We start from the raw sequence: 23,681 nt of genomic DNA, 5'->3' as shown, positions 1-23,681 counted from the left end.
TGAAATAAAACAATCAAGATGAAATTGAAGTGCAGACTTTAAGCTTTAATTCAAGGGGTTGAAAAAGTATATAACATTAAATGCTTAGGAATTACAAACATTTTTATACACAACGCATTGTCATTGTCAGAATCTGCCATCAGTGATTCAACCGTAATGTTATGAAGCTACGAGAATACTTTTTGTATGCAAAGAAAACAAAAATAACGACTTTATTCAACAATTCGTCTCCTCCTCGTCACCGTAGCACCATTTTGGAGAGTATCCGCTAGACACAAACTGCTGTTCTGTGTCAGCCGCAGCTTACGTCTTCTACGTTTATTTACACTTTGATTTGAATGAAAAGAGCGTATCCATGTGGTGCGGCTGACATAGAACAGCATAAGCTGTTTTCTCCAAAATGGCGCTACGGTGACGCGAAGGAGACAAATTGTTGAATAAAGTCATTATTTTTGTTTTCTTTGCGTACAAAAAGTATTCTCATTGTTTTGTAAAATTACGTTTGAACCACTGATGGCAGATGGACTATTTTGACAATTTCTTTCTTACTTCTCTGGGCCTTGACCATGTTAATTGCTTGGCAATCAATGGGACAGTCACAAGCCTCCCGGTTTTCATCCGAAATATCTTAAATTGTGTTCCAAAGACGAACAAAGCTTTTACGGGTTTGAAACGGCATGGGGGTAAGTGATTAATGACAAAATTTTCATTTTGGGGTAGAGTAACCCTTTAAGTTGTTTGTTTTTGGGTCTTTCTGCCTTTAGTTTTGTCTTCAGCAAGTGAAATGCATGCTCAATCGGGTTGAGATCAGGAGATTGATTTGGCCATTGCAGAATATTCAACTTTTTTAACTTAAAAAACTCCTGGGTTGCTTTTGCTGTATGTTTTGTGTCATCGCCCATTTGTACCATGAAGCGCCATCCAATCAGCTTTTCTGCATTTGACTGAATCTGGGCAGACAGTCCCTGTACACTTCAGAATTCTTCCGGCTGCTTCTGTCCTCTGTCACGTCATCACTAAACACCAGTAACCCAGTGCCACTGCCATGCTCATGTCATCACACTGCTCCACCATGTTTCACAGATGATGTTGTATGCATAAGCTGTTCCAAGCCATCTCCATACTTTTCTTCCTGTCATTCTGGTACAAGACAGGTTGATCTTAATTTCAGCTGTCCAAAGAATGATTTTCCAGAAGTGGTCTGGCTTTTTTAGAGTTATTTTGGCAAAGTCTAATCTGGCCTTGTTTGTACCTTGAACTTTAAACCCTCTGTATTTGCTCTCGTGAAGTCTTCTCTTGATTGTAGACTTTGACAGTGACACTACCTCCTGGAGAATGTACTTCTATTGACTGGATGTTGTGAAAGTGTTTTCTTTACCATGGAGAGGATTCTCCAATCATCCACCACTGTTGTTCTCATCCAGGCCTTTTTATGTTGCTGAGCTCACCAGTGCGTTCTTTTTTTCTCAGAATGTACCAAGCTGTTGATTTGCCCACTCAATGTTGCTATCTCTCTGATGGATTTGTTTTGTTTTTGAAGTCTAACAATTGTCTGTTTCACTTGCATGGAGAGTTCCTGACTGCATGATGTGGGTTTACAGCAACAGCTTCCAAATGCAAATCAACTCCAGACCTTTTACCTGCTTAATTGATGTAGAAATAACGAAGGAATAGTCCACATCTGTCCATGAAATGGCTTTTGAGTCAACTGTCCAATTACTTATGGTCCCTTGAAAAAGGGGGGAGGTACATATTAAAGAGCTGTAATTCCTTAATGCTATCATTTTGTCCATGAATTACAGGGCCTATTTGTCTGTCCACATGTCTGTGTCTTTCCTCTTGGTTGTTTTTTAATCTTGATAGCTTGTCAGCAATCTCTCTTCATGTCTTCCTCTCTTACTCCTGTTGTTTTGTGTGTCATCTGTTGGATGGGCTGTGAGATGCGATGCCATTTGGGCAGATGGCTTTATTAGAGCTCTGTTGAGAGGGTGAGATTGAGGTGGGTTTATCTGACTCTGCTGTTTAGATTAGGCTGAAATGTTGCCAGGTTTAATTGAAGCAGGGATTTGTGTAACAGAGGGACAGATGAAATGCCACGGCAAGACTTGCTAAAAGGGCCTTATTTATGTTCTATCAGTCCGCTAAGTCACACACATATTTTTGTAAGTCACACACATATTTTTGTTTTGTTTACAGCTGTAACGACTGTTTCACACATGATCCGTGTGTACTGCACATGCTGTACAAATGCAGTGCAAAAGTCGATTATACCACAAATAATCTATTCGTTCTCCATTATTTTGATTTGAAATCTAAACGTTGCTGAAGTTACTGAAAAGGCTTTTTCAGCATTGTGGACAGAAGATTTTTTATAATATAAACATTCAGAAAAGGACCTGAAGGTGGAGGATGCCAGGATGTGAAGTTAAGAGCAACACAGCACAATAAAACAATCTTTGATATGTTTAAACTCAATAAATATACTGTAAAAAAAAAGTAATATTCCATTCATTACTTCTTAGATTTGCATATTAATTTGCTCAAGCAAGCGGCAAAATATTTAAACATGGTACTTCTATGTCTGAGTTTACAGTAATTCGCTCTCAAAGATGAATATGTGTTGTTGTTTGCTTTGGCAGTGAATAGGGTTACATGGTCGATTAGATGCCATTTTCAGCGCAATGTCAAATGTCATTGTTGTTCATTAGGCCTAGTAATAATCTCAGCTAGAACAGTCAATGCTGTTATTATAATATTATTACAATACTGTTGGCCGTTATGTTGACCAATAGATGTTCCAGTCAGTTTTTCACTTTGGAGAAATGTATATTTGAAATCACACTTAGTTCTAGGGTGGTTTTATCATGTTTATGGTAGTGCTATGAATTGGATAAACTGTATATCATATACCAGTTAAATTATTAAATTGGAAATATTATACATAACAGAAATTAAAAGTATTTATTGCAGGTAATTTATGTACATAACTTGACAGAGTTTCATTGTGTTCTTCCATTTGCATTAAACTGCTATCTTGTGTCAGAAGTAAAAAAAAATCAAAATAAAAAAAAAAGTCCCATCTTGCTTTTATAATAATGTTTTCATAATTAATTCATAATGCTTTAATGAAATGCTGTTGTTGTTGAATATTCTCAGTCATTTTCTTTTCTTTGTCTTTATTCAGGGCCATGCTTAGATCAACTGATCTCTCCTCTCTATGCGTCCTCTTTCCATGCTTCCTCCAGATACAACTTTTTTTACTCTGCACACTTTGCCAAACTGTATGGTAAGTGACTACACCACAAAAAGCATGGGTTGCAGAAAGAAGTATGAATAGGTCTTATTGAGAATAGTGAAGTGAAATAATATTAACCTCCTTCTCTGACTTTTAGAATTAGCAGATACATTGTAAGCCACTACAATTACTAGCAGGCTGCTGGATGGGTTCCCTTTTGAAGCAAAATATCTTGCTTTTTGTGAATAAAAGCATTTGTAACTATATGTGACATTGCTGAGCTATGAATGAAAAAGAAAATAATATACTGTATGGGAAGTAAATGTCACAAAATCACTTGAAACAGCGCTAAATGCTGCACTAAATGCTGACTACTTCAAGACTGAGCAAGTCGTATTATCCTGTAGTGTTATCAGCATGATTATATTTTAGGCAACAGAACAGTCTGTATTTTATTTTATTTGTTTTGTTTTTTACCTGCCATTAAATCTGTAAAATAAGATCTTCTGTACACATACACATTTATATGAGGGATTCTACAGGCATATTTCAATTGGTTGGTGGAGAAAAATAACAATTTGTACTTTTTGCTTTATTTGAAGTGCCAAAAACACACAAGGGATTTGGGAAATTTCTCTTTATTTTCCCCCAGAGGAGAACTCAAAAATACAAAAATAATGTAGATTATTTTTATTTTTTTCAATATCTATCAATTTATGAATGCCCAAAATAGGGACCAAGGCCCTACCAACTAAAAGGATTCCTGCATCCCATGACAAGAATGGCTCAAGAATGTTTTTTATTTACTTAATTTCTCAAATGTTTGTGTGATGATGCATTTGAAAGCAACTTTGGATAAAAGCATCTGCTAAATGAATGAATGTAAATGTGATGATGTAGGGAGCAGCGGCTGGTCTCCGTCCCCTCGGGACAGGCAGCCATGGATGCAGATTGACTTGGGGAAGAAGTATCGTATCATGGCCATTGCTACTCAGGGTACCTTCAACTCTTATGACTGGGTCACCAAATACATGCTGCTGTACGGGGACCGATTTGACGCATGGACACCATATGTCATGAAAGGAGGCAACATGGTAAAAATAATCTATGTTTTATGAGTGTTTGGAAAGAGAGTGTTTGTATGATTTGTGCTGATCATTGATCCTGATGTTTGGTGGTTCAGGACAGGTCAAGAGGTCATGCATTTGTATCGTTTTTGACTCAGTATACATACGTTTTTGATGTAGGATTATTTGTAGGTCAGAGATTTGTTTGTTAAATGATGTGCAACATTCATAGAGCCTCTAATATCAGCTTTTTGTGTCTCTCAGACGTTGCCTGGCAACTGGAATTACTACCAGGTGAAGAGGAACGTCTTTCATTATGCGTTCACTGCCAAACATCTGCGCATCTATCCCATGGGCTGGAATACTGAGAACGGAGGAAAGATTGGCCTTCGCGTAGAGTTCTACGGCTGTCCTTACGGTAAACAGTTACTGGCAACAGCTTTTTTTTTATCAGCAGCCAAGAACTTTATCTTAACATGATACAGAAAATCTCCTCAGTGTTTTGTAATGTTAACTGGTCATTTGAGCTGTACTGCAGAAAATAATTCTTTAATCAGTATTTTGGGCTTGTTTTCCAGTAAATATATCCTACATGTGCTTAAGCATAAGATCGTTTTTTTCATAAAAATAAAAAAAGTGAAACATTTGAACCCTCTAAATGAACTGATTTTTTCTTACTGCAAAACATACTATATCATTTTTCCTCTCAAGTACTTTGTATCTTGTTTCAAGAATGTTTAAATATTAATACTAGAAATCATGAGATTTTTTTGTGCTTTGCATTGCAAAAAATAACAATAGTTTTTCCAGATACAATATCAAGCACTCATATCTGCCTGTTAAGCTTATGGATTAATTGAATATTCATTTGTAAATTCAACTACTATGAACATTGTATTATGCTAATTTATGCAAGATAGAAGCAATTATTGGGGAGACACTGTTGTACCCCTTGACGATCTGGGATCCTGTCGCTCAACTAGTAGAGCCAGACATATTAGTTTGTCTATTTTGTGTTTGGAGAACATCTTCCAATACAGTTTTTGACAGTCCTCTTCATACTCTTGACGTTTGACCCTAACAGACTCATATGTGATGCAGTTTGAGGGTGATGACATGGTGGCGTATTCATTCCCACGGGGCAGGATGAGGACTCTTCAGGACCACTACGCTTTAAACTTTAAGACCTTGGAGAAGGACGGTATTCTCCTGCACAGTGAAGGTTTGCAGGGAGACTCCATCACTCTAGAGCTGAAGACTGGACGCCTCTACTTACATATCAGCCTGGGTAATGATGACAAATCTATCTATCTATCTATCTATCTATCTATCTATCTATCTATCTATCTATCTATCTATCTATCATTTATTTGTTCTGTTATTCTATCTACGATCACAGGGCATGTATTTCTGATCTTTTTCAGGGAGTAGCACTGTCCATAACACCAATGGGATGACCACAATGATGCTGGGAAACCTGCTGGACACTCAGCACTGGCACTACGTCACCATCAAGCGCTACGGACGAGAGGTTAACTTCACCTTGGACAGCCAGACGGAGACTGCTGTCCTCAACGGAGAGTTCCAGTACCTTGATCTGGACAAACAGGTGTTATGTTGGATTAAACACATGAACTATTAATGCACACTTCACTAAAGGACTCACATTTGTTCAGAAGATTTAAATGAAGAATCAATGTTCCCTACATCCTGATCATAGCAATTATCCATTTCTCTTTAGATTTATGTTGGCGGCGTGATTGAGAAAGACGTGCCCCATCTGCCCGGTAAGTTTAACTTCCGTGGCTGCATGGAAAATGTCTTTATCAATGGAATCAATATCATCTACAAGACACAGTACCAGGAGCCTGAAATTCGACTAGCTCCTAAAAAGGTATGTAGAGTTGTCCTAAAATTCACACAACCAACAGCAAGAGCATAGTGTGGGGTGAATTATTAAGAGATGTAGAATCACATGTGATGTCACATTTGGATGACCATTGTATTGCTTTTGCAAAATATTTGGAATATATTTATTAGGAATATATACAAAATATTCCATATATTTGGAATATATACAATTAATTTGTATATATTTCCATCTTCTCATCTGCCTTTCTTCAGAAAAAGATGCATTATACTTGCCGTGATCTCCTCTGGAAGCCCATGACCTTTGCAGGACCTAACAACTACCTGCAGCTGCCCGGCTTCTTCCGGAAGAACCGTCTGGCAGTGAAGTTTAAGTTTCGCTCGTGGGACTACACAGGGTTACTGATGTTCACCAGGTTTGCAGATGAGTTGGGCTCACTGGAGCTGGGCCTCAGCGAAGGACAAGTCAACATCACTCTAATGCAGCCTGGAAACAAGAGATTACGTTTCGCTGCAGGTATGGTTGAGGATTGTGTCCATAGTATTCGTTATGACATTTTGAACTCTGTTTCTATAAGAGAGGACTGAATGGAACCCCTGTAGACCAAGAGTTTAGCAGAACCAACACCAGATGACAGATTATATACAGTACAGTAAATATTATCCTATTTTGTCTTGTCTCAGGGTACCGTCTCAATGACGGCTTCTGGCACACAGTAGACCTAACCGCCAAAGACAACTTATTAACTATCACTATAGATGAAGATGAAAGCTCACCACTGAAGATCACCAACCCCTTCATGGTTCGTACAGGAGACCGCTACTTCTTTGGGGGTAAGTAACAGAATATCGTCTGTTATGATTAAATGCTACATGACTAAAACCGTGTGACACTCTTCTCTAAAACTGCCTCAGAAATAGCTGTGAAACAATGTTAATGTTTCCAATAATGTGCATGTTTTATCTGTTAAAAATATGCGAATGCCAATAATGCTACATTAATGTTTATAATCTATACTAAATGTGAATGTATTCAGTGCCTTTCAGTTGCTGATAACTAGATTACGGTAATATCTGATGTGCTGCAGGTTGTCCTAAGACCAATAACACGGCACGCTGTGTGACCAAGCTGTCTCGCTTCCATGGCTGCATGCAGCAGATCTTTATAGATGATGAGCCGGTGGATATAGATGTCATGCTGCAGAGGAAATGGGGCAGATATGCCGAAATCCTGCTGGGCACCTGCGGAATCACTGATAGGTGTGTTGTGTGTTTGTGTGGGTGGGTTTTGCCAACACTGTCCTCCCAATTATAGAAGCCAAGCAAACAGCCCTCATGCATGTAAAATAAAAAATGGCTTCTGTAGGAGTCAAGTATACTGGTAGGACATATCATTAGCTCAACTCTATGAAAACAATATATATCAATGGGAAGCCACCACCATGATCTGAAAACTAGCATGCATGTGTGGGATATATGTATGTTTATTTCTTACGTCAAAGTCTAATGTCTTAATCTGAAATAGGAAATCAGGATGAACAAAATAAGAAAATTGTAAATGCAAAAAAACCCAACAACAACAAAAAATGAATCTGTTACTATTTAACACCAGGACAAATATCTAAACATTCCTAAATCAAGATAGATTTACTTTAGAAGCTATAAATGACTTCATATCTTTAGTCTTGTATTGTGAAAAACATATCTAAATGTTCTGAAATAAGAAAAAAATATCTGTCAGTGGGTTAGGACATCTTGTTTTGCCTTCGAATTAACTTTCTTTCCCTATTGACAGATTTTTCTTCTTGTTTTAAGCATAAACTCACTTAATTTAATTTTGATAGATTTTTAGAAAATTCGACTTAATATTTTCACAAGTAATTGTATCTCGATTTACGAAAATGTAATTATTTGTACTGGATAACAAAACAAAAATACAAATAAAAAATGTTTTTTCAATATGTCAGTTATTGTCAAAAATATTAATAACAGTAATAAAAATATATTATAATATAAATACTCATAAAGGAGAAACAAAGCCTCGCAAAGGAGAAAAAACAAGACGGATTAATCACTGATAAATCATAAGATGCATAAAAAATAACTATTCTAGTTTTGATTTTAGATTATAACTCTCAGGTTGATCTCATATTAGTTTCAACTGCAAATTATATTTTGTACAATATGCAATAACAGTATTGACAAGAAAACATGACATGCCCAATGTAATATCTTGAGACATGCATTATTAAAATGTCAACCGTTTCTTGTTTTTTCTCAGGTGCAGTCCAAACCCTTGTGAACATGAAGGCAGGTGTATTCAGTCCTGGAATGACTTCCTGTGTGTGTGTAACAACACTGGCTACAAGGGGGAAGTTTGTCATAACTGTGAGCATCCCTCATTGAGGAGATTCCTCTGTATTTACTTTATGTTGGTGAAACATGAGAATTAAGCCTCTCTCTGTCTCTCTCTCATCATCTCAGCGGTCTACAGGGAGTCATGTGAGGCCTACAAGCTGAACGGGAAGTACTGGTCAGGCAACTACACCATAGATCCAGATCTGAGTGGACCACTGAAGCCTTTCACGGTCCACTGCAATATGTGTATGTATGAAGTAGAACAGATTGACGTGTTGAAAGCAATTTAGAAGGATTTTTCACAATAAGCTATGTCCTATAACATTTTTAGTGCAAAAATCATGGACCGTTATTGAGCACAACCGCATGAAAAGCACCAAAGTGAGCGGCTCCACCATGGATCGACCGTATATTGGGGACCTCCAGTATGTAAATGCATCGTGGGATGAAGTCACTGCCCTAGCAAACACCTCTTTATACTGCGAACAGTGGATTGAGTTCTCATGCTACAAGTCACGCCTCCTCAATACTCCATGTAAGTTAAACAATGACAGGTGGAAATCAGTATGTGGAATGTCCTTTGTCATTTATAGTCAGTGATTGAAATGAATGGGATAATTCACCCAAAAAGGAAAATTCTGTCATCATTTATTTTCCCTCATGTTCCAAACCTGTATGAGTTTAATCAGTGCTTCTCAAAATGTGACGTTCTGAAGACAATCCTAGCCACTCTAAGAATGTGATTAGTCCATATATGACACCTACACTACATTCCATACATTGTGTAGCTATATGAAATATTTAGTGTGAAATTTAACTCATTATTCACTGAAATCTCTTGCAATCATCAGCATTCATGAGGCAATTAGCAATGACCCATTCATGGACAAATCGTATTTTTGAGCTGATCTTTTCAATGAATGCAGTACACAAAACTGGTCTGGAATAATTTGTTCACAAATCAAACTGGTCTGGCTCTGGAGTTCAATTTACTGATTCAAAATCTAGTCATAGCAGTTGACAGCTCACTAGAGGTATATTGTAAGTAGAGTATTTGAGTTAGTACTGACTTAAATAATAAAATAAAATGCAGTTATGATACATTTATGGTTTAAAAATTGTATTTATTTATTTTTATTTTGGAGCTTAACATCCCCAATCCTAATTCACTTTTATTATATTGAAAATATGAAGGCATGCATTATTAACAATATTCAAATGTTCTTCAAAAACCTTTTGCATTCAACAGTAGAAATGAACGTATTTAAATATTGTGTTACAATGTACTATATAAGCAGCCATCATATAGCCATCATATAGCTGAAATATAGCATAGTGGAAGAAGAAGAAAAAAGGAACTACAGAGTTTTAGATGGCTGTTGAAGTATTGATTTGAGCTAGGATCTTAGGTAATCCGTGCAAAAACACTACATGGTCTGACTCAGCTGAACTGCCAGGAACTTGAACATAATTCGTGTCACTGACCTTCACAGCCTTTCTCTTTGATGAGTAACTATAGGAATCTTATCAGTCAGCCTTTACCATTCAAATGAGTTTGCAAAAATTTACGTAGAAGGGCCCAGTTGTCATGGTCCCCTGCTTTGTGAGACTGGCTTGTCTACACTACTAATAGGTATGTACTGAGTGTTCCTTTAGTTTTATTTATTGTTGGAAACAGATGGACGGCCTTACACTTACTGGATTGGTCGGCATAATGAGAGTCATGAATACTGGGGAGGAGCTTTCCCTGAAAGTGGGAAATGTGGATGTGCTGTCAATCAGACTTGTACTGACTCCAAGTACTGGTGCAACTGTGACGCAGACTATCGCCAATGGTGAGAATGAATGAACAAATGAAAACAATTTTTTTTTATTATATATTTGTCTGTATGGTGGTGTTTTATATTATTAAAGATAGAAAATAAATGGACCTCAGGGAACTGAACTATGTTTGGTGTCAGAAAGGATTATTTTGTTTCTTTTGAACTTTCTATTAAACAAAGAATCTTGAAAGAAATGTGTCTCAGTTTCTACAAAATTAAGTAGTGCAGTGCAATATTAAGAAATGTTTCCAAAACTACAAATCAACACATTGATATAATTCCTGAAGGATCATGTAACACTGAAGACTGGAGTAATGATGCTGTAAATTCAGCTTTGACATCACAGGCATAAATTACATTTGAATATATATTAAAACAGAAAATAGTTATTTTAAATTGTACTAATATTTCACATTATTACTTTATTTTTAATCAAATAAATGCAGCCTTGGTGAGCATAAGAGAATTCGAAAAAACCTGAAAAAAAAAATATAATCAACTCCAAAGTTTTGAACAGTAGTGTATAAGTACAAGTTAAATATTAATTGATTATTTTAACGGCTAATTTCCATTCACCAGGCACTCAGATAAGGGCTACCTGTCGTTCCGAGACCACCTGCCAGTCAGGAGGATTGTCATAGGAGACACTAACCGCACCGGTTCAGAAGTGCGCTACAGTGTTGGGGCCCTGTACTGCCATGGAGACAGTGAGTAATGAATGTTACAAAGATAAAATGGATGAAAAGTCTGTGTATATAATAAGAAGATCCTTTCTGACATGTGAATAAAGGGAAAATGTACAGTCATTTGATTTATCTCAAAATAAACACAAAACAAAGCAGCTGTAAATGACCCTATAGGGGTTTATTTTGATGGTTGACTGAATATGATCCTCATTAACACAGAGATAATTACCAAATAAATAAAGAAATTAGCATAAAATGTTGATTTGAGTAATTCTACTGTATAGTTTCACTGATTTGTTAATTGGAAATCCTTCTCTTAGGGAGTATCTGGAACACTATAGCTTTCACCAAGCCCAACTATCTGGCATTCCCTACCTTCAAGCCTGGCACCAGTGCCGACATCACGTTCCACTTCAGGACCTACCGAACTAACGGCGTGTTTGTAGAAAGCTCAGATGACCACCTGCGTAATTTCTTACGAATTGAACTCAATTGTGAGTGTTGTTTCCGTGGTAGAGGGACTGTAAATCCCATTGTAAATCCTAAAAATATATGGTGTATATCTACTGAATCTGATTCAGTCTCTGCTTAAATTTTCACAGCTACAACTGAGGTGGTTTTCATTTTTATGGTGGGTGATGGGATTAGAAACGTGACCCTGCGCTCTCCTAAACCTCTCAATGATAATGAATGGCATTATGTAGAAGCTGAAATCAATGTGAAATTGGCACGTCTCAAGGTTGATTTCCTGCCTCCGGCCATTCACAAGTTTCCGGGCCAAACCTACATCACTATGAAGTTCACACAGCCCCTGCTCGTAGGTAAGAATTATAGAGCTGGAGTTTCAAGCAGAGTTGATATGAAAATATTGCTTTAAGCAGTTGATACCATGCATCTGTATTCAGGAGCGGCCAATCACACCTTAAGGCCTTTTCTTGGTTGTCTGCGTGGGCTGAGGATGAACGGGGTGCCTGTGGATTTGGAGGGAAAGGTTGATGAGAGGGCTGGCATACGTAGGAACTGCACCGGAGCGTGTCTGAATGTCTCCATACCGTGTCGAAACGGAGGCCAGTGCATTGATGGCTATGCTTCATACACCTGTGACTGCAATAACACAGCCTTCGACGGCTATTACTGTCATTTAGGTGAGCTAACACACATCTCTCACACTTATGCTGGCACAAATTGACATGGTGCAAAACAGACTACAGCTGTTTCCTAATAAACATATGCAAATTTGAAATGATATCTTTTCATCTTAGTCTTTCCTGCATCTGGGGAAAGAATAATTATTATAATTATTACAAACGCATTTTAATTTCATGAAACAGTGATTAGGAGATTTAAAAGATTAAAACTGATTCGAGTGAAGGATAAAAAATTAGAGGAACAAGTAAAGTGGTGCCTCTGAGAATCTGTTAAGGAGAGATTCACTGCCTGAAAGAGAGAGAGTGACAGACTCTGGCTTTTGTGTCCACTTTCTATTTTAAGAATCTAAATCCAGAGCTGATTTAGGCTAACAGAGAGGGATTTGTCTGTTCCATGAATTAAACTGCATTTTTGGATAATCTGTGTGTCAGCAGATCTGTGTGTCAGCAGACACAGGACACAGAGGTAAGTGCAATACAATCAACAGGTTTATTGAATAGTAGCAGAGGGGAATGAGATGAGCAGAATCTCCAGGTAAGCAGGTGGGGAATGGGAATGTCTCTAGGGGCTTATTTGAGTGTGAATGTCCTTTTTCCTTTTCCAGGGGATCCGGAGGTAACAGTGGAGCGTGGAGACGGTGGAGAACAGGAATAGGAACACTGGAGCAACTGGTAAGTAGACAAAAGGTATGTGGGTCAGGTTAGTCAACATGGAAAGTTTGAGACCAGACAGTGAGTGAACGGGAGGAGTGCAGGGATATAGTGCTGCTGATTAGTGCTGACAGGTGGCGGTGATCAGAGATCAGGGCATTGGGATCTGGTGAGTGTCGTTGGTGGAGACTTCGGTGACTGTGGTGACTCTCTGACAGTACCCCCTCCTCCAGGGGCAGCTCCTGACGCCCTATTACGGTAAAACGGGTTAGCCACGGCCTCTGGGTGCGGGACGGTCAAGGTGGTTCTGGTGAAACTCGGCCAGGAGAGAGGGATACAGCACATCGTCCTGGGCCACCAAGGATCTTTCCTCCAGCCCAGTGTTCGAACTATACTGTGGACTTTGGGGGAGCCCACCTCTTTTTATTTGTTCCTTTGGTTACCGGCCCGAGTCCGACCCGAGCCCGTCTTCCCCCCCTTCTCCTAAAAGAGTTTATACTACTGTTTCGGCTATTAAAATAGTTCAGTTTTGTGTGTAATGGCAAAATTATTATTTTTCGTTTCGTTTTTTTATTAAGTTAATTTAGAAAAATTGGAGCATTTTTGTTTGTTAAATAGCCTATACGTTTTTGTTATTTTTAAAGTAACGACCAAGCGTCCAGCTGCATGAGCTGATCATAGCCTGATCAAAGGTAAGAGCAATACATCATTAGGACCTGTAAAGGATCTACTTGTATTTGTGTGCACTCACAATATCAACAGAAGGTAGTTCTTTTATAAAACAAAGAAAACAAACATGATGCGCTTTCTGCCATCTTTAACAGGAGCGCTTCGCAAAAATGAACCGAAGCTGAGCGAATACATGCCTCACAGACATGATAAATATATCTATAAAAAGCTTTAAATTATTACTTAACAAAATGAAAAAATTAGAAAACAAAAACTCTTTTATTATAATCTTAATCATAATCAATAAAGATGCATTTCTCTCTAAAGGCGCGTCTAATGAGGAGACGCCGAGTCAGGATCAGCAACTTCATCCTTGCGACACAGACTCAGAAAACATTAGTTTATTAGTAAATAATTAAAATATCCCCTTACTATTTCCCGCAGACACATTCATGGTTATGTTTGCTGGGGTTTTGCAGCAAGCTTTAGCCTATTGCATGCATTTGAACGCAGAAGTATTCATCTGCGCTGAAGTCACTTGCGCTCGCTGCTGCTGCGGGACACTAAACACAATCGAGCTGCTCTCAGTCGCGGCACGGTCTTGTGTTGTTTCCACCAGCGTGGCAATTTTTTTCATCACTAATCGATAGACATCTACAATATAAAATAAGGAGAAACCCAAAACAGGCCGAAGGCCCGGCCCGCCTCTGAACTATGACATGAAAATTGGCCCGAAGCCCGGCCCTAGAGGAGTAAAAAAGTCGGGGCCCGTCGGGCCCAGACCGAAATGCAGGGCTCTACCATGACTTACTTCTTGTGTTGTCATCCCGAAGGGAGGTGTGCTAACGGCTTGCAGCAGGTGATTCGGTCGTGCCATTAAACTGCCTTGTGTTCTTTTTGCCATGGTGGCTATATGATGCTAACTGCAGAATGGATTTCAAGGACTGCGCGGCCAAAGTTGAATCCAACGTTTATATTTTTCCTACGAATCTTTGAGTTAACATGCACTAAACATGAGTGGAATGAATTTGCACCGTAGCGCCCCCACACCTTGATGCTCATGACAAGAATACCATGTATAGTTATCTTTATTGAAGTGAATTAGGTTTAAATCGCCGTCATGCATGAATTAATGATATTTTTGCAATTTTACACATAATAATCCAAGATGATCACATTACACAAAACTGAAATTGCACGTCAAAATAACACATTGTCAATATTTTTTGAGACCCCCCAAAATTTCACAAATCATGTTTTCAGGGGAGCCCATGTCTTATTAAGGGGAGCCGAGCTCCCCCTAGCTCCCCCGTAGTTCGCACCCTGCTCCAGCCCGTATCCCTCCCAGTCAATAAGATATTCCAGATGACCACCCCATCGCCGAGAGTCCAAGATGTCCTGCACCCTGTAGACTAGGGGCTCCTCGATCTCGGGAGGAGGTACTGCAGGCTCGTTGGGTTCTGTGACAGAGGGAGAGACAGGCTTGAGGAGTGAGACATGGAATGCTGGATGGATACGATACCGTGCAGGGAGTTGGAGACGGACGGTGACCTCATTTATCTGCCTCTCGACGGTAAAGGGACTGATATAGCGGGGACACAGATCCCGGGTGGAGAGCCAGACCTCATCTCCAGGACGATAGACGGGGGTGGCAGACCTATGGGCATCTGCATAGGCCTTGTGTCTCCGCACTGCCTGCTGGAGTTGGACATGAGCTGAGTCTCAAACTCTCTCGCTCGCTCGGAACCAGTGGTTGACAGCTGGAACGTCGGAGGGCTCTGCTGTCCAGGGAAACAGAGGGGGTTGGTCGGCCCACGGGAGGAAGTGGTTACAGCTGTGCTGGTTGTCATGACAGTAGGCCCGGAAATATCTCCCAATCTCCTGAATCTTCCGCTCAGTCTGGCTGTTAGTCTGCGGGTGATATCCTGAGGAGAGACTGACGGTGACATCGAGGAGTTTGAAGAATGCCTTCCAGACACGGGAGACAAACTGCGGCCCACGGTCGGAGACAACATCTTCCGGGATGCAACCGGGTGAAGAAGAGGGCCCAGCGAGCCTGCCGGGGGTTTAACCCCTTAGCACTTCAGAGATATTCCATGTTTTTGTGGTCAGTGATGACCGTAAAGGGGTCCTGAGCTCCCTCCAGCCAGTGTCTCCATTCCTCCAGCGCCAGTTTAATGGCAAGCAGCTCCAATATCGTAGTTCCGCTCCGCTGGGGAAAGCTTCCTGGAGAAGTAAGTGCAAGGGTGGAGCCGGAGAGGCTCTCTGTGGTATTGAGACAGCACTGCTCCCACGCCTGTGGTGGAGGCATCCACTTCCACTATGAATGGGATTTGGGGTTCGGGATCTGAGAGGATGGGAGCAGTGCAGAAGGCCTCCTGGAGCTTCTTGTAGGTGGGTCGAGCTTTGGAGTTCCAGGACAGAGACTGGCAGAGCATGGAAGTGAGGGGGGCTGAGAGGAGACTGAAGTTCAGAATGAACCTCCGGTAGAAATTTGCGAAGCCGAGGAATCGTTGCAGTTCCTTTACTCACTGAGGCTGGGGCCAGTCCCGGATGGCTTGGACCTTCCCCTGGTCCATCTGGATCCCATCCGCACTGAGGATATAGCCAAGGAACTGGACCGTGGGGCTGTGGATCTCACACTTCTCGAGCTTCAGGTAGAGGTGGTGTTTCCAGAGTTGGCGTAGGACCTGCGTCACGTGATGGCGATGTTCGGCCAGGTTCCGGGAGTAGATCAGGATATCATCTATGTACACGATGACAAACCGGTGGAGGAACTCCCGGAACACCTCGTTCATAAACCCCTGAAAGACGGAAGGAGAGTTGGAAAGGTCTGAGGGGTAATGAACGCCGTCTTCCACTTGTCGCCTTCCCGGATATGAATGAGGTTATAGGCGCTCCACAGGTCCAGCTTCGAGAAGATTTCGAGTTCCTCGAGGGTGGCAGGGACCAGGGGAAGAGGATAAGGGAGCTTGACAGTGTGATCATTGAGGGTCCGGTAGTCGATGCAGAGCTGCAAGCCTCCGTCCTTCTTGCCCACGAAGAAGAAGCTCGAGGCCGCCGGAGAGGTGGAAGGGAGAATGAACTGTTGTTGGAGAGCCTCCTTGATGTAATCCTCCATCACCTTGCGCTCCGGGATGGACAGGGGGTATACTCGACCCTTGGGGAGTATAGCTCCAGGCAGAAGGTCGATGGCACAATCCCATGGCCAGTGCGGTGGTAACTTCGTGGCTGCCTGTTTGCTGAACACATCCTGGAACGCCAGGTAGTCAGATGGGAGCGTCGGAACCTCACGAGGTTCGGGCCTCTCCACTAGAGTGGAATGAACTTGGAGCTTCAGGTTACTAACCAGGGGTACAGGGACGTTGGAGAGACAGTTTTGGATCCAGGTTTTACTCCATCGGAGGATCTCGCTGGTATCCCATCTGACTTCGGGGGAATATTGAGATAGCCAGGGGCATCCCAGGATGATATCGATGGTGGGTCCCTCCAGTACCAGAAAGGAAATCTTCTCCTGATGAAGACAGACTACTTGCAGAGTGATCGGCAGAGACCGGAACTTGATGTGCCCATGTCCGAGCGGTTTTCCCTGTATAGTCTCGATCTTCAGCTGTTATGTCCGGCTGACAAGCCGTGAGACATTGGGAGATCTTAATGGCCTTCTGCATAAATCTCTCCAGACCGACATTGTCATCATAGATCGCCATCTGGGCTCTGATCTGTGGATCCAAGCCCTGAAGGTAAGCAGTGAGTAGTGCTGCTTCGTTCCATCCACACAGGGACGCCAGAGTCCGGAACTGCAGAGTATAGTCACTGGCCGAAGAATCTCCCTGACGGAGGTGGAGGAGTTGGTCGGCAATGGAGAGCGAGCCAGTGGATAGGCCGAAGACCTCCTTGAATTGGGAAGAGATAGCATCGAAAGAGTTAATTATAGTGGTCTGTGAGTTTCAGATGGCTTGTGCCAAGAGCAATGCCCATCCGGTTAGCAGGGAGATCAGGAAGGCAACTTTAGCCAGTTTGCTGGAAAAAATTATGAGATTGCATCTCTATGTAGAGTGAAACTTGGAGTAAAAAACCGCTACATTCAACCGCCTCACCCAAATAGTTTGCAGGGATGGCCATGGGACTGGCAGAGGCAGACTGAGGGTGTGTGACCAGAGAGAGAGCTGTTCGAAGAGCGCTAACCATCTCTTCGAGGGGATTCGCAGCGACGGGGTTCGGGAACTCCATCTCCGGTCGTTGGTTCTGGTCTGGTCTTCTGTCACCAGATAGACACAGGACACAGAGGTAAATGCAATACAATCAACAGGTTTATTGAATAGTAGCAGAGGGGAATGAGATGAGCAGAATGTCCAGGTAAGCAGGCAGGGGAATGGGAATGTCTCTAGGGGCTTATCTGAGTGTGAATGTCCTTTTTCCTTTTCCAGGGGATCCGGAGGTAACAGTGGAGTGTGGAGATGGTGGAGAACAGGAGCGGTGGAGAACAGGGATAGGAACACTGGAGCAACTGGTAAGTAGACAAAAGGTAAGTGGGTCAGGTTAGTCAACATGGCAAGTTTGAGACCAGACAGTGAGTGAAAGGGAGGAGTGCAGGGATATAATGCTGCTGATTAGTGCTGACAGGTGGCGGTGATCAGAAATCAGGGGATTGGGATCTGGTGAGTGTCATTGGTGGAGACTGCGGTGACTCTCTGACACTGTGTGGGAATATTTAAGATCTTTGTCTTTGAGCTGAATTATATATATATTTTGTCAATAAATTTTAATGCACACCTACAGGATTCATAATGTGCTCATAATTTAAGTCGTATATATATGTGATCCTGGACCACAAAACCAGTCTTAAGTCGCTGGGGTATAATTGTAGCAATAGCCAAAAATACATTGTATGGGTCAAAATTATAGATTTTTATTTTTTGCCAAAAATCATTAGGACATTATGTAAAGATCATATTCCGTGACGATATTTTGTAAATTTCCTACCAAAAATTTTTTATCAAAACTTAATTTTTGATTAGTAATATGCATTGCTAAGAACTTCATTTGGACAACTTTAAAGGCGATTTTCTCAATATTTAGATTTTTTTTTGCACCCTCAGATTCCAGATTTTCAAATAGTTGTATCTCAATCATAAATCTCAATTATGACTGGTTTTGTGGTCCAGGGTCACACACACACACACACACACATATATATATATATATATATATAAAATCCCTTAAGGTATATAATTAAATCTACAATAAATTAGTAGACCTGTCAAAGTTAAATGAGTTAAGATGCAATTAAATAATTAAGCACCTATTTGTCAGTTAATAGAAAATTTGATTCTTTACGTGACAAATTAAATATTATCATCAATAGAAATGTTATTGTGGGGACCTTATTATTCAGAATATTTTGAACAAATCAATTGCATCAAATGACAATGACTTTTAAAACAGTTCCTGCATATAATATGCATACTTCCCCACAATGTAGTATTCATTAAACTGTAGAACACATTACCTATTACTCAGATTACATTGTCCATTGAGTCCACAGTTGATGTTTTGTGACTGGCAATGTAGTGATACAACTGACGCTGGAAGGTCATATGACAAAAACAACATGTTGAATGAAGTAGATCCGAATTATATTAATTCTACATACATTTATACTTTATAGAACATACTTTCAGTCACAAAGTAAGTACTTATTCAGAAGATGCAACTCCTGATAGAGTATGTGATTTTGGATGCAGCCAGTCACTTGTTGTGTTGCCAAATAAATCAGTGTTTTTGAACAAACTGGTTGAGTAAATGATACAAAGACTCAGGACTGAGTTTGGAACAACATACAGACAAATTACTCTTACTATTTCAGTTTTGAATTCAACCTGTCACTTGTTTTGTTTCTGAATGAATCAGCGTTTTGAATAAATTGATGAATAAAGTGAATCATACAAATGACTCACTCATACAGACATTCAATTGTCTCCACCTACTGGTGTAACTATGTAACTTTCAGAAAGAGTCACTGTAAAATCTGGACCTGACAAACACAGATAAAAAAAAAAAATCCTAATATTTTTTAATTGCGACCAGTCAGATTCAAGGACTGGAATTTTTTTTTCTTAAGATTTTAGAAATATGGATGTATGTGATCGCATATATTTAATGTTTCTCTACTTTTCTCTTTTTGAAAGGGAACTGAATAGTTTATATTAATTGCTATTAAATCGCTTGACAGCCATGATATTACAATTTAAATCCCACACAGGTAAAATAACTTCATACTAACTTCTAGTACTAAAATATTATATAAACGGTTACAAGTCTATTCTTTTTTAGTCTAATGACATGTTATTATGATGAAGTTTTTTTTCTAAAAACAAGTTAAAGCAGCATGTGGTAGGATTGCCCGTGAGACTTGACCTGACATATACAACACTGTGATCTCTGTTTTTGTCACATCCTTTTAGATATTGGGGCATTCTTTGATGTGGGAGCATGGTTGCGGTATGACATCCGCAAAGAACCGATTTCCTTTGATGCATGGTGGGCGAACTTTTGGATAGAGCCTCACTGGCACAACTTCACCCTCGGCTACAACACAACAACTGATGACATAGAGTTCAGCTTTAGCACTCTACAGGCCCCAGCGGTGCTGCTTTATATCAGCTCTTTCAGCAATGATTACATTGCCGTCCTGCTCAAGAAAGATGGTAAACACACACACAATCACACCAATGCATACAAAACATTGGCTTTAGCACTGATGTCACCACCTTTGCAGGGACTCTTTCGCTGAGATATCGTCTTGGGATTATAAGCTACAAATTTAAATTGACTGATAGAAACATGGCCGACGGCTTCCCTCATTTTGTCAACATCACCCGACACAACTACACCATATGGACACAGGTATGATCTCAAACAAGATCAAACTAGATCTAGAGTTATTAGCATAGCAAAAGCACACTGTTTGTATGTGTATTTGCACCTGGATCTAGGTGGATTACATGGATCCATGGATTGAGAAGTTAATACCAGGAGAGATTCCCAGATTTGATTCACCAAAGTCTATATTCTTGGGTAGAGTCATGGGTAAGACCGGCATATTTTTCTTAACTTGTTGCCTGTGGATGAAAAGTTGCATTTAATAGATTGATCTGATTTCTTTTCTTCTTCATAGAGGTGGGAGGTGTCGACTACGAAATTCAGAGGCACAACAGTCCAGGTTTTATGGGCTGTATATCAGGGGTCCGATATAATATTTTTGCTCCTCTGAAGGCTTACTTCCGACCTAATATAACCAATCCACCAGTGACGACTCAAGGGTATGTGGTGGAGTCTAACTGTGGGGCGTTTCCCCCTGTTTTAGGATATGTCCCTTGGGAGGATGACCCCTGGTTCACTGGCCTGTGTAAGTCTACATATCCCGACATTCGCATGATTGCCTTCTAACATACACTACCGTTCAAATGTTTGTTTGTTTTGGAAAGAAATGAATACTTATCAAATTGATAAAAAGTGGCAGTAAAGACATTTATAATGTTGCAAAAGATTTCTATTTCAAATAAAAGCTGTTCTTTTAAACTTTCTATTCATCATAGAATCCTGAAAACATGTATCAAGGTTTCCACAAAAATATTAAGCAGCACAACTGTTTTCAATTCTGATAATAATACGTGTTTCTTGAGGAGCATATTAGCATATTAGAATCATGTGACACTGAAGAATGGAGTGATGGCTGCTAATAATTATATCTCACAATATTACCGTTTTTTTTTACTGTAAATTTTGTGATCAAATAAATGCAGCCTATAGTCAGCGTAAGAGACTTCTTTCAGAAACATTTCAAATCTGACCTCAAAACATGGTAGTGAAAGTAAATAAATGTAGGGTGAAGTAAAGTAAACCGGATTTATCTGAATTTACCCTACTTTTATTACTTTTGAGCAAGTTATTAGTGTATGTATTGTAAAAGGATTTGTTTTAAATAAATGTAATTTTTACTCTATGAGTAAAAAAACTTGTTTTTAAAGGTTGTTTTTAACACTCAATGTTTTTTTTTTTTTAGTCTTTTATTACATTCATGATGATGTTACCCCACCTTGGATGACATGTAAGTTTACACTCATTTTATTATCTTTTTTAAAGCATATATAACTCTATTTTTTTTTTATTCCTGTCAGATTTCCACCATCCTCCTAATAAAAGTGATAAAAATCCCCCCAAAACTATTTTTTTAATGTATTTATGTATTCTGTTCTTCTTGCTTTTCTTTGTCTTTTATTCCTATTCAGCATTTCAGCCAGTACTTCAAATCATGCTTTCTGTTAGTAATGCTAAAAACTGTTTTTAAAAGCCTCTTAATTTGCAGAACACAAGACTAGGGAACATTCATGGGAATATAAGCTTCTGCATAATGCTGCATAAATTTGGTATAATCTGTTATGCAACGTCATATAAGGATAATATACTGTATGTAGAATAAATCAAGGTGTAATACGCGTCAGATCTTTAATGTCCATATTTCAAAATATGTCACTGTTACATTAATCTGTTAATTTTTTATTGTAAATGTTTTACAGAACTTCTGTTATAATACTAATGAGATCATTTAAAAATTAAAGACTCATCAAAACAATATGACAAGACCATTTTTCAAACTGAACGCTTATATTTTCATAAAGAGATTTATCAGAATCCTTGCTCATCATTTGCAATTATCCATCATTGCTTCACTCAAATCCTCTTTTTTTTCTAACGGTCTGATTGTCATCTCTTTTCCAGGATAAACAAGACTTATTTCTCCCCCACACACACACACACACACACACACACACACACACACACACACACACACACACACACTTAATCCTTTTTACCAGTGGAAACAGCTCTCACAGCAACACAGAAAATCTACAAGATGTCAAGATGTTAAAAGAACAATTCGCCCAAAAATGAACACTCATTTGCTGACTCTCATATTGTCCCAAACTGTTGTTTTGTGGAACACAAAAATTAAATTTTGAAGAATCTTTATGCTGCTCTTTTCCACAATAACAATAGTGACCACTTTAAAGTGAACTTTAGTAATCATAAAAATAATCCATGTCAGTTTGGTTGCATGAAAATCCTCCATTTGTGTTTCACAGAAAAATGTGACAGTATACAGGTTTGGAACACCACGAGAGTAAGTAAATGATGCCGAAAATGTTTAGTTTTGGGTGAACTATCCCTTTAAAGCTTATGAGTACATTTGAGCTGACAGTCAGCAGTCTCTCCTGTCAATTCTGCAACATGATACAAATGACTTTTAAGCCATCATTTGCAGACAGCTCAACCAGAGCACCGTAAGAGTATTAAGCTTAATGCTAACAACTGCTCTCTCTTTGTGTCATTTTTTCCACAGTAATCGTAACAGTGTCTCTGATGCTGCTCTTCCTGATCCTGTACGGCCTCTACATTTACCTATACAGGTATAAAGGCAGTTACCACACTAATGAACCGAAGCAGCTGGAGTCCCCTAGCTCTGCTCGGCCCCTCACTGATACTCTGCGCAAGGATAGAAAGAACCTGCCGGAAATACAGGAGGAAAGTCCCAATGAATAACACAAACTGAGGGCTGTCTTGAAGATAGGGGAGGAGTGCTGGTGATTATGACGGAGGTAAATGGTGAAGACTGAAGAACGAGTTGCAAATGTGATTTTTTTTTAATGTATCTTTTGCCTTTATGTTAATGTAACTATATTTATTTTTCTGCCCCATTATTTTTACAGTGTAATCTGACATTTGGTGCTTTTGGCAGGGTTCAAAATAAGCAGGCTAGAGACAATTTACCATCTGATCAATGAGCACTTGCAGTGCAGGCCGACTGAAGTGCCTCAGCAACATTACAAGAAACTTTGAAAGATCGATTCAGGGTTCCCACGGTCAGAGGTATCAGGGTATTTAAGAATTGTGATTTCTAGGCCTAGAAAACAGTATTGGAAATTATTACAATCATGGAAAAGTCACGGAAATGTGTGTTGTAAATATACATTTACATAGTCGTGCCCATCACAATGATATTTTATTGATTAGAAATGAGATTTTTGTCTGCAATCTCAGTAAAATTGTTTTTACAAATTCATTATTTTAAAAAATCCCAAACGACTGGAAAAGTCATGAAAATGAGTAAAATA

The 23,681-nt window shown here is 39.6% G+C and overlaps 1 protein-coding gene across 1 annotated transcript in view; it reads left to right on the top strand.

Annotated features, from left to right (window-relative positions):
* LOC306865268 (contactin-associated protein 1-like) overlaps positions 1–23,109 on the top strand; it is a gene marked incomplete at both ends in the record, with an annotated part of 28,881 nt that extends 5,772 nt beyond the window's left edge. Inside the window, 23 exons of the mRNA XM_079409789.1 lie at positions 3,185–3,286; positions 4,136–4,329; positions 4,567–4,720; positions 5,387–5,590; positions 5,727–5,911; positions 6,044–6,196; positions 6,427–6,688; positions 6,856–7,005; positions 7,260–7,431; positions 8,453–8,559; positions 8,656–8,775; positions 8,861–9,064; positions 10,208–10,364; positions 10,932–11,059; positions 11,359–11,532; positions 11,641–11,859; positions 11,944–12,183; positions 19,971–20,213; positions 20,285–20,412; positions 20,502–20,595; positions 20,684–20,914; positions 21,572–21,616; positions 22,910–23,109. Coding sequence (XP_079265915.1) covers positions 3,185–3,286; positions 4,136–4,329; positions 4,567–4,720; positions 5,387–5,590; positions 5,727–5,911; positions 6,044–6,196; positions 6,427–6,688; positions 6,856–7,005; positions 7,260–7,431; positions 8,453–8,559; positions 8,656–8,775; positions 8,861–9,064; positions 10,208–10,364; positions 10,932–11,059; positions 11,359–11,532; positions 11,641–11,859; positions 11,944–12,183; positions 19,971–20,213; positions 20,285–20,412; positions 20,502–20,595; positions 20,684–20,914; positions 21,572–21,616; positions 22,910–23,109 — 3,866 coding nt within the window. The remainder of the gene's footprint in view (positions 1–3,184; positions 3,287–4,135; positions 4,330–4,566; positions 4,721–5,386; positions 5,591–5,726; positions 5,912–6,043; positions 6,197–6,426; positions 6,689–6,855; positions 7,006–7,259; positions 7,432–8,452; positions 8,560–8,655; positions 8,776–8,860; positions 9,065–10,207; positions 10,365–10,931; positions 11,060–11,358; positions 11,533–11,640; positions 11,860–11,943; positions 12,184–19,970; positions 20,214–20,284; positions 20,413–20,501; positions 20,596–20,683; positions 20,915–21,571; positions 21,617–22,909) is intronic.
* Between the last annotated feature and the right edge of the window lie 572 nt (positions 23,110–23,681).

Source organism: Barbus barbus, assembly GCF_936440315.1.
Source record: "Barbus barbus genome assembly, chromosome: 4".
Taxonomy (NCBI): Eukaryota; Metazoa; Chordata; class Actinopteri; order Cypriniformes; family Cyprinidae; genus Barbus; species Barbus barbus.
The sequence above is the reverse complement of the archived record's forward strand: the minus strand, read 5'-3'. Positions and strand labels throughout refer to the sequence as shown.